The sequence below is a fragment of the Vanessa cardui genome, chromosome 7 (assembly GCF_905220365.1).
Source record: "Vanessa cardui chromosome 7, ilVanCard2.1, whole genome shotgun sequence".
Classification (NCBI taxonomy): domain Eukaryota; kingdom Metazoa; phylum Arthropoda; class Insecta; order Lepidoptera; family Nymphalidae; genus Vanessa; species Vanessa cardui.
The window spans coordinates 8149301-8161372 of record NC_061129.1 but is presented as its reverse complement, the minus strand read 5'-3'; the positions used below and the strand labels follow the sequence as shown (position 1 = coordinate 8161372).

Sequence of the window (12072 nt, the reverse complement as noted above, 5' to 3'; positions counted from 1 at the left end):
TTGATAAATACGTCAATGTATAAAACATATGGCTTATCAACAAGAGAAGGTAGAGTAGCTTTTTATAGATTTGACGGTGATAAAACCGGTAAATTTGGATGTTTTTTTTAAAGCACAGGCTTAATTACCTAAATTAAAATGTATGTGACATTCTAAATAAATTCTTAATATGATAAATAATGCCCGGTGCACGGACTTAGCAGTGTGTACAGAGCAAATAAATTATAATGATTTATTTAACTGACAATGATCATAAAACTGAAAAATTATTAAATTTATATTACCTGAAAGCACAAATTTGAATAGCTACATAATAACTACGCAAATTATTAAAATGATGAATTCGATAAAGAAACTGACGATGACGTAGGAAAATTTTATACATTTTTTCTTTTGTATTAAATTAATAACATTTAGGTAAAATTTTACCTTGGATGACATAATTTTTTATGAACATGTACACGATGAAAGCAAAAATGTGAAAAAATAATAATAAAAGATAACTAAGGTACTATTGATAACAAAAAAACACAAGTGTTTAACAATCTCCAATAAATCTTTTGTAATCGCTCATACGTACTGTTGAGATTGTGACTTATTGTCTGATGACTTTTTTCTTATCTTCTTACCCGGCGTGGTCACGCTCATCTTGCCCTGCATCCCCCTCCATGTGTCTCCCAGTTGGAGGTCACAGGACTCAATTCTACAGAAGCAGCAAACAAAATGAACTATTATTATGTATATTGCGACTTATTGAAATTGACCTACCTATCATCTGTATCATTCACATCATTTTAAACCTTTAGATACGATTTGTATATAATATTAATGCTGCATTATTTTCTTAGTCTAGTAGCCAGTTCTTTATCGTTGTAAACATTATAAATAAATCAATCAAATTTAGTTGCATTGCACGGTTGAACACTTTTGCCCCAAATCCATTGACCTTGTCGGAAGTAATACACAGTATACACTAAGCAAAGCAAATAAATGATAATTTCAATCATCTTTGACGCTTTAAAATTGCAAATGTAAATACAAGCACAGGATATTTAGTTCATCGTTGTGTATAGCGCCTGCGTACCTAGTACCTACCCAGTGGTAACTAAGCGTTATTTTTTATTGTTCTATTCTAGTCTACTGTTATTTGTTCATTTTGAATGTATTATTTGTGTGCATCTGGTGAAGCCAAAAAAAAAACATCGAAAAAACTGTGTATTTTTTACTTTTCACCAATGTATTACTACCTTGTAGCTCTTGACCTTGTACTTTATTGTATCTTAATAATAATAATACTGACTCTATATAATGTTAAAATTCTCTCAATGTTTTCTTTCTTTGTTCTTGATATGTTTCATTAAGTAGCTCATTATAAAATAACAAGTAAGTTATCAATTAGGTACATTTAGAATCATTACGGAACAGCTATCAAGCAAAAGTTATGTTCACGTCGACGATACCCATACCGAATGCCAAGTACAGAATAGCTTAATGCGAAAGAGGGACAAAGATATAAAACGACGCCTACCGAGGAGCCCCACAACGCAACCTCACTGTGACGGGCGACCGCGCAACCTTGAAATAATAATGCTCGGAATAACAACGCGCTATAAGAGTGACCAAAAATATAAATATTAAGTAATATGAAAAAATATAATAAAACATCATATACAATGTCGTATATCTAGTAGTAGTACTAGTGGTACTCTTATAATATACAAAGAAAAAACATTTAGATTTAGCAATACGTAAAGATATGATTCATTGAGTTGACATTTTATTTACTTTCACTTCTTGATAATTCAATGTGCTGAGTCGACAGTTTATGTTATTTATCATAAAAATAACTATAGATAAATACACATAAATAATAGCTTTGTATTTAATTCACTTTTGTTTTATATGAGTTTAAGCTTCGTAAGCTCCATCCACTTTCATTAACTTCAACACAAAAATCGTATTAAAAATATGCGTTATTAAAAATTGACTTTAATTATTAATTATTACATTTTATGTGTCAATTAAAAAAAGTATAAAATAATCTTCTCGCAAATAAATCATTGACAACACTAACATTAATAGCCTTTCCGCTCTCGCTCTCTACAACATTTTAAGCTCTACATCGTTAAACATAAGGCACTGTTTACACTTATTAGGGTAAATGATGTTCAATTTTTGTAAATTTTATGAGATTTTTGCTTTCCTGTCTTATAACGATATATTAACAAAGATTAAATTAGTCATAACAAATTGTAATAATTAAAAATGTAAGTCTTTTTAATCACGTCTATATTAATATAATTTTTAAGTTTAAACAATTAAGAAATTATATTACCGCAACATCAGTGACTTCATTGATCCAAATAAGATGTTACATGAATGATTGTATGCGCCATAGTTGGAAAAATATGATAAGAGGTTCAACCTCTCTTCCTCTTATTTCTTATGGGAGTGCATAGTGTATACTGAAAGATTCAGAGGTACTAATTCAGATTTGAGCTTCGGTAAAAACATGTTTTCGAGCTCTGGTGGATTATTTAGACTCATATGAATAAAACTAAGGATTTTTTTTGTCAGAGGATAAATTCACAAGTATGGACTTCACTTTTATTAAAACATGAAATAAGTGAACCGTAGTAAACATTAATATGAACTTCAGTTTCGCTAAATATCGGTGTTTTTAACTTTAATATATTTTTAAATTCGTAGTGTGGTTATGTAAAGAACCCTTTTTATTTTTAAATTTAGAAACTGAATTATTTCAGGCACTAGTTATGTTCTAACAAAAACGACAGCAACATCGTTTTTGTTAATTACTTAAACAGTTCTCATATAATACTTTACTAGTGTGACTAGCTTTTGACAGCTGGGCTAAGAGCGGTCAAGAAATTCTGCAGCAGTTAACAGTGATTAGAAGTTCCCATAGAAAACGTTGGCTGGGCATTAATTGATACCGGTCGCTACAAATTGGGCGGTGTTAAGAATAAAGGAATACTGTGCACACGATTTTACCCAAACTGTTGTGCATTATAACATGTCTGCCTTCAGACTAGACACCGTGGCCGATAACGATATCAGTCAGAAGGATATCATAAAATATTAAACAATAGAAAAAAGTCTTAAATTCGTATAATTCTATATCACTCTACTTATTATACAACATTTTACTTATAAGCATTACTATTGATTTAATTGAAATTAATAGCTAAAGAATAAATAGTAAATGGCAACTCATATTTGCTCGTAGCATATATAATTGTTGTATTACATCATGACTCACCATTTTTTGGTGCGAATAGACACGTCATAACAATTCAAACTTAGAATATTAGTATTTCTGCTGAATAAGTAAAAATAAAATACAAAAACATATAAATAACGAGTCATTTTCTAGATTGTTTATCAATAACATAAATCAATTTCGAAATGCCCGTCATCAATTTAATATCAACCTATCCGCATACATTTTTCACAGTAAAGTAAACACATTAAATGATAGCAGAAGTTATTAAAGTTTGTTTATAAATGTTGTATATTGCAACTTATACAAAACGCATAATATAATATGCAACATTGTTTAGTGTTATGCATCGAACGTAACACCACTTTCTGCATTGCACAACACGGACTTGACAAAGATAGTTGATTTATCGTTCAGCCATTTAATAGGCAGTTAATAACTTCTATACATTTAGAACAACATCGACGAAGTTCATTATCGTCACGATCTGCAAGCTGTAGTGGTTATATAAAATTACATGTGCCCGATTCCTTTTAGTCTTTTATTAACGAGTCGTTATTGTACATCAGGAACCGAAACGAGTAACGAGACGTTTAAGTCGTTCGTATTGAGTCTTTACGTCAAATACATGACTTCGGAACTTGTTTTATTATGGGATCGCTTTTGAATTTAGCGTCGTATACCACTAGCATCCGTAAGCGAAACGAATCGTTACTTGGGCGTACCAACTTAATGTTTGTATATATTACTCTGTTATTCATTAAAATACACACAAACAGATCCCAATGAGTATTTCTCATATTATTCTGTACCCTCTGAATTGGAAAATTATGGCAGCATTTTAGTTGTACATAACGGCACGATTTCTTGGACTTTCTTTGGACCAGAATTTATATTCCTACACCATACCAAAATACAGAAAATGTAGTATATATTTAGTAATAAAGTTTTATTTGAGTTGGGTTCAAGTAAACATAACTGTCATTATAGAATATGATATTATCTTATCTTCCTGTGCAACTATATGATCTTTACAAGCTTTACCTAGACCCTAATCGTCATATTTAATAATATCATACAACGCAAACATTAGTTATAACAATTTTAGTGTAATAAATATATTCGGCATTTTCATAGCCAAGCCTTTGTATATGGACACTGGACCACAAACCAATGTAAATGTAAATACGACTTCATTCAATGAACACACGTATAAGTTATTTTAACTTGACGACTAATCAATCACGTCCATTTAATTTATTCTAAATTATGACTATAGATGAATGCAGAGGAGATTGTTTTTATAATGTAACACATATTGGAACTCCTTGAGAAGTAACTAGTAAGATCGACTTGTATGCCGTGACAGAAAACGGCTGTGAGCTCTTGCATGCCACCTCTCCGTCTTATCTCGCCCTGTACTCCCCCTTTGTGTGCGTAATGTGTATACACTACTTCATTTTTACAAATGTAATAAGTAATACATTAATGCCATTAATGATACTTACTCATGTACTATTATTTAAAATTGCATCGTAATTTTTTGTTCATGAAACTCAATAAATACTATACAGTATAATGAAAATTTTCGAATGTGATTAAAATGTCCGCTTGATTAAATGTTGATTGCCATTTTGTTACGGCATTGCATTGACGGTAAAAACTTTTAAGATCGAGTCTGACTCTTACAGTGTGTTCTGTATATATAGTTTATTGTTACAGTAAATAGTAATAAATATTTCCGAGAAATCAAAGTGTATATTACTTCGATCAGTGCCAACTTTCACAAAGTAATCGAAGTGACAATTATACATTAAGATAAAAGTATCCACATAAATACGTATGTGTTTAGAAGACCAATTTCGTCACATTTCATTATATTACGAAATATTATATACACTTCACAATTCATATCTTCAAGAAACTAATAATAATCGCATACATTGTCTTTCAATTAAGCGTTAAAGTATTACTATAAATAAAGTAATAGTCCAAGATCGAACCGGCTACTTTCACATTGCTAGGCGGTACGTTATCCGTTGAGCTATTGAAGCTTAATGTATATTTCATAATATGATGTTTGACCGTGGGCAACGACGTCATGTTACTTTACAGACACCAGTTTTAGTAGTTTATTTTTTACCATATATGGTGAACAAAAAGTATGAGCCAGACCGTGGAAAGCTGCAATCGATTGTGGACCTTGACATACGACAGAATAGACACAAAAATTTGAGGGTCGCATAATCATTCTATAGAAAATTCTATTGTTACTGAATTATTTAAAGATATCTTACAAGATATCGGTCGTAACGCTAAATTGTAGAGTTAAGACAATACATAAATTAAAAAAATATGTATTGGTACATCAGTATTGATCAATAAATCAGATTTTTTGCCCAAACATAATCATTAAACTGTAACTCTCTCGATCCTACAGTATACATGAATTATTTTTTTATGAGGTGCTATTTCGTTTTGTTTCGCGTATGTTCTTTAATGGTCTTAGAATCTCTCAAGTGAGGAATAACCTTTGTGAATTAAACTCCATCCTTACTGTCTTATTTAAAAATTTAAAATCATCCCTTACTTAACTATAAGAGTAAAATCTACCACTACGGAAAGACTATTATATATTCCTGAATTACCTAAATAATGAATGGGAAAATCTGTTTAGAAATATACACCGACAGCACAGTAATTGATTAGGTATTCTAAATATTTAAAAACAGTCTTTAAACTTTTACTTTAAGTCTTCATGCAAGTCAACCTTTAAAATTGGTATTAATTTTTTTTATATATCCATATGTAAGGGAAGGTTATGAAATAATTAAAAACCAGATTTCGTAATTTATAGATAATATTAACTCTACAAAAACAAACAAAGATATTTAAGCATGTTAGTAAGCATGTAGCTTGAATTTTTGATATAAAACTACATGAAATCCATTTCAAAAACATTTCAGGTACCAAGAATCACGAAAAATGCATGTGCAGTTCGTTAAGGGTCACATTGCGTTTTTCAAATATCACGCGACTTAGCAAGTTGCTCGCATACTCATATTTACCTTGAAAACGTATTAACGACAGCCACATCTATATCATAAAAAAAATCTGCGAGTCCCTCAACCTCAGAATCCGGTGTAAGCGAGGGAGGCAGAGTGGCCGTCGGTGAGGCTCCATCGGCCGAGTGAGCCGCGCAGTTGAAGAGCACAGGTTCCGCCTGCACCATGGGCAACATGGTTTATCTCCAAAAACTTACACTACCACAGTTATCACAACGAAAACCTCCATAAATAAACTTGAAACACAATTTATATCTGCATCCAAACACACACTGCATTGCGCCACGCTTGCCGCGACGCTGTGATCCGAGCAGATTTCTGATTGAACGCAATTTTAGTAGTTTTTAGTTATTTAATGTCACTGAATGTAGATTTGTAATATTAACTCATTAAAACTTGCAACCACTTTATTACGCAGCTAATAAAGTGTTGTATAATTGTAATTTCCTATCGATACCCGTGCGAAACGTTCGCTACAAAACGACGATGAAAGTCAACTGAAAGACGAGACATACATATACATACATCCTTGTCTACTTCACAAATTATCAACACGGCGCTGTGCGGCGCGGCAGCAGCAACGCGATACGACACGCAATGACGACGGCGCGGGGCGTCTGCTGCGAACTGGCTGAAGTCTGAACCATATCGCTGCTGTAGTCACACCCACGTCATTTCCATCCAAGCGAAACTCTCTCGATCTCGCTCGCTGACGCGACGGCTAAACTACGCTGTGACGATTGAAACCGAAGGTAAACGAAAGAATATTATTGGAATTCAGATAAACAAATTTATCTATTAACTAACCATCTATTAAATGTAAACTATATAATTAATCAAAGAAATGTTGATTGCCGGCGAGTACTCAGTACAGAAAAAGTTGAGTTAAAATAACTTTACAAGTATTACGCAATCCCTTCGTATTCCTATTAAATAATATTACTAAGCTTTAATCCTGTTCCAAAACATCCGTTATCGTATTTACTAAAGGTAACCAGTCTGTACGTAACGAATGCGAAGCTAGCTATGGGTAGATATCTATAGACATGAAAGTGAAATGGAACAGTATTCGTGTCAAGTGCACAATTTAGATAACAAGGTCAACGGATTGCATAACTTATTTTAGTATTATTGCTCATTCGAGATTCTTATATTTATTTAATTGTATAATTCGTATAAAAGCAAAATAATACGATATATTTTGAAAAAAATAAATTCTTCACTGTAAAACTCTAAGATTTTTTTTACTACCTTGGCTTTTGTATTATTGATAATTTTGTTGAAACATAAGTTTTATTTGCAGAAATTAAAATGTTATTATTTTTAAAGTCAACAAATAAAATATTGCACTATCACCCTAAAGTTAATAAAATAATGATATGACTTTTATTATGAAATAAAAGTAGCAACGTAAACAAAGTGTAACGAATAAAGAAGTAGTAGAGGAAGAGCAAGCACGCGCGGCGTGTGCAGATATCGGTGCAGGCGGCCCCGCGGATCTGTGTCAGTGGGTCACGGCAATGACGTGGCACACGGCCGCGGCGAGCCGCGCACTTCATTCTAATTCCGCTTCGCCGGTGTCTTCTCACTACTAGCTATTTACACCCTAATATGTTAACCTGTCAAATTGACACGTCGACAAACATCTACGACTTACGACATTACGATCCTAACGAAGCTTCAATTGACAATGACCAACTAAAAGGCGACCTTGTATTCACGTAACAGAAAATAATATCAGATTTGTAAATCAATGTGAATCACTTGAGAAATTGTTGAAATATAAAGCACGAAAGAAGCTACTTATTTTAATAATTATTGTCCTGATATTTCATTCTTATCTTATCAACGTGAGGCAATCTTTATATAAAAGATGTGACAACAATTTCAATTGTCAACGATATTCTTTTAATAATACAGTTATTGTCACTAGCTATTTCTAAAGTAATTAACTACGTATGATATGTATTATTCCGTGCGACTCATGATTAATTTTATTATTAAAAATATTTTAGCGTTACGACACTAATACCAAAGAATGAGTTCTTGTCTCCGGGGAAAATCCTTAATATAATGCAATGAAATGAGTGATGAGAATAAGTGGTAAGCATATTGTTATGGGACCAAGTATTAAAACAATAATAAAATCAATCTTCCTAGATAACAGCGTGAACACTTTTTTTAATAGCTAATATGAATTGCAGCCCGTATATTTATCAACCAAAGGTCGTTGGAAATTGTTAGCGTTTCGAGGAGTAAAATTAAAGGACAATACCAAAGAAAGGATTTCCTTGCACAAATCCTGTGAGCATATTATAAACAGTATAACAGGATATTTATGACGACGTCACTTATCATTGCTTGTCAATAGCGTTTCACAACTCATGATTGCGTTAGCGCTGCTTCGTTGAAACAGTTGATTCCATGAATAAAACAACCACGATCAAAAGTATTCAATTAGTCATTGGTATTTCTATATGCCTAAACTAAATTAAATGCATCGTTCACTCATTTTGTTACTGGTTCAGGAAAAAAAAATTGGAACAAGGGCGCAACGTAATGTTCTATTTTCAAAATTTTCCGCCATAATTCTGCGTAAATATATTGTTCATATAATTTGTTTTGTACTTTTGAGTTTGAGTACTACATAATTATAATTAAATATGCGTAGATATAAACAGTTATTAAAAACAATAAAACATATTACTAAGACTACAATTACGTTCAAATTGGCCATATTCCAAAAACAACTAAGTATTGCTTAAATTTTTCTAAGGATACGTCTATGAAACTAAGATTAAAAAATGCGACGTACGTTCCTAGATATATAAGCTTTCATATCACAAAGTTTAATTAGCATATGCCTGTTTTCGCTATTAGAAACTGTATAAACTTTGGTATATAAAGATCCCTTTACGCCCAGGCATGTAAAATACTTATTGCATACACGTGAATGCTACAGTTTCAGGAGAAAATAAAGCAGAATTGTTGTGAGTTTCAACTACGAAGGTAGCTTTACACGTGTCGTAACACAGGGTGCAACACGCCTACACCTTCGCTCCGATTGGCGTGCCCTCTCCGTACTTATGCACCCATCTCTGATATTTAATTTCCTTTTTGCAGTGGATTTTGAAATTATAGCAGATATATAGTTGAAAATTTTGTATCAAGGTTTTTAATTGGATTGTGCATACCTAATAAAAATAAAATAAATAAGGTTCATACGGTTATTATAGTAAAATCTGCTTTTCTTCCTAGAATAACACGGAATGTTTGTAGTCCAAATGTCATCTAAACAATTCATATAAAAGCATTACTATCAAAACATATATGTATTTATTTTTTTAAATCATCATCTTACGTCACATTATCACCCACACATTTATATCAGTTCAATCGGCCTGTTATTTGAAGATGTTAGTCGTAAAGTATAAAATATTTAAAATAAAATATTGTATCGATTCAAACAGTTCAACTAAAGTCGTCAAAGTCTTTATTTCCTCATACACTTGAACAAACTCTATAGATTTATCATAACCTCCTGAGACGTCCTTGTTTCGAAATTTGCATTTAGTATATTGTAGCGATGAGTTCGACATCGCATATCATTTAAATGATGTTTGGAAGAGCTTAGTACTTACATGGATACGTTTTAATCTAACTTAAAATAATTCAATATCTATTATTAATATCTATCTATCTACAATATTTCAAACGTCTATAGTATATTAAACTAAAACAGACAACCGGGTCGATTTTCTGTAAAACAGTAACTTAAATAACTTAAAGAATATATTAGAAATATGTTTGATTTACCAAAGTGATGTCTTAAATACAGTTAATAAATAATATTTGTATTAAAATACTTTAATCCATTAAAAAGTCATCTCGTATTTAATCCTATAATTTATTTTCGTCATTTGAAATGAATCCGAATTACCTAAGACAATTTATTAGAGAAAAAAAAATGGTTTGAATTGCAATCGACTTAAAATAAACGATCGTAGATTTAAATTTAGGGTAGGAAAGTTTTAAGATATAAAATATTACATCGAACAGGCGATAGTAAGATTCTTGATAGTGATTTCAATATATTCGAATGTTTATTGAAACATTTACTATTATTTGCGAATATTTACTGTGAGTTTGTTGCATCGATAGGATACATTATTCTATAACAAAGTAGACATTTTATGTATCCGCCAGTTTTATGAATAAAATTCCGAATTCCGTTTCTTAATAAAATGATGAACGGCTATTTACCCAGTCGGTGGGACTGTAAAAGACTATTACTTTGCACTAAATGGCAGTTGCCCGATTCAGCTGATGCAATTATAATATTTTACAACGAAACTCATTAAAACATTTTAAATGAACATCGGGCAACAGATATATAACCTACGGAACAGCAATTACTTTCCCATGAGTGCACGATAGGTTTTTTAATAAAAGCCTGTCGTGAGGCTGATAAAAATAAGAACGTCGTAAATTGTAGACAATAATATTATTCGTGTACTCGAATTTAATAAAGAAGGCACCATTGAGTTTTCATGTGTTTAATTTATATTTATAAGACATTTCATTCTCAGCTGTTAAATAAGTATCGCGACATGCACCGGGAACCTGTACTTATTTGAGAAAAATCTGTTGCATATACAAGGTGCAAGTACCATGTGCCCTGCATGTAAGGATCTGTTTTGAAACTGCGTGGTGGAATAAGTCGTCACTCTAAGAGGAGAGGAGAGCTTTGGCTAATTTCAGTTTACTATTTAACTACATGAATTAAAAAATATATGTGAATAAACTGTATGTATTACATGAAACGCAGAATATTTAACATTCTGGAATGTCGCATGAAACAAAATATCTTTTTATTGTTAATATAATTATTATATTTACTTTGCTTGTAAAATTAGTATCAAAAGTATTTCTTCTATTGTAGTTAAGTAAAAGGAATTGTTTAATAATAATTTCAACGAGAAACCTTATTATTTCATAACGGGTGAATGATATATAAATTACCATAAGGACTCGTGTTGTTTACGTATTCCTAACAAAAGTAAGAGGCGAGCTTGTCGAGAAGAATCCTAGCAAATGCGTTGTTGCGTCACGTGGGCGGGCGGATCGATCAGGCAGGCGGTACGGCGAGCGCGTGCGCGAACACGACACGATCTTAATTATCGACCGCTAACTTTTCACCCAACACTTTTGGGGCAGGTTAGGCCTATGCTCTGGGGTCAAGGTCACGGTCCTTTTTCCCGCTGAAATACTGTTCTATGACTAAAACATACAACTTCATTTAAATTTACTAACAATCGTTAAAAACAAAATTGTAGGAATGATTACTTCGATTAAAAAATACATTAAATTTTTTTAAGAGTGATGTTATTTTATATTTAATATATTTACTTTAATTCTAGAGAAATTATTATATACGTAACTATTAAATTAGTATGATTATAATGGTATGTCTCGTATTACTTACTCTTTTCGCTTTGATCAAAGTTCTTCGTACCTAAGCTAGTTCGTTGAACTTTCGTTTTATACGCATAAGTAAAAGTGTAGCACTTGGATCATAGCGATAGAATACGATAACTACAAATAAACTTGGATAATTAAGGCGAAATTTAATATAAATTCGATTGAAAAATATTTGTTATTTTAGACCTAAATATGTTCGATTCCTCCGGGAGATGTTTCGTAATGCATAAGTTCAATGTATGAATGAAAGGTTACAGGGTGAAAGGCAAAATAGTTTTCAGAATC

The 12072-nt window shown here is 31.8% G+C and overlaps 1 protein-coding gene across 11 annotated transcripts in view; it reads right to left on the bottom strand.

Annotated features, from left to right (window-relative positions):
• Nucleotides 1–12072, bottom strand: part of LOC124530785 — a 49868-nt gene that overhangs the window by 24244 nt on the left and 13552 nt on the right. For 3 of the 11 annotated variants that reach the window (XM_047105063.1, XM_047105065.1, XM_047105061.1), the window contains exons 1-2: nt 6310–6946; nt 581–703 (exon numbers count right to left, since the gene is read on the bottom strand). The exons of 1 other annotated variant lie outside the window; for it this stretch is intronic. In XM_047105063.1, the coding sequence (XP_046961019.1) occupies nt 581–703; nt 6310–6482 (296 nt within the window). In that variant the 5' untranslated portion in view covers nt 6483–6946. Of the gene's footprint in view, nt 1–580; nt 704–6309; nt 6981–12072 lie in introns of those variants that run through there. 7 more of the 11 variants (XM_047105068.1, XM_047105066.1, XM_047105060.1 and 4 more) reach the window with 7 other exon arrangements.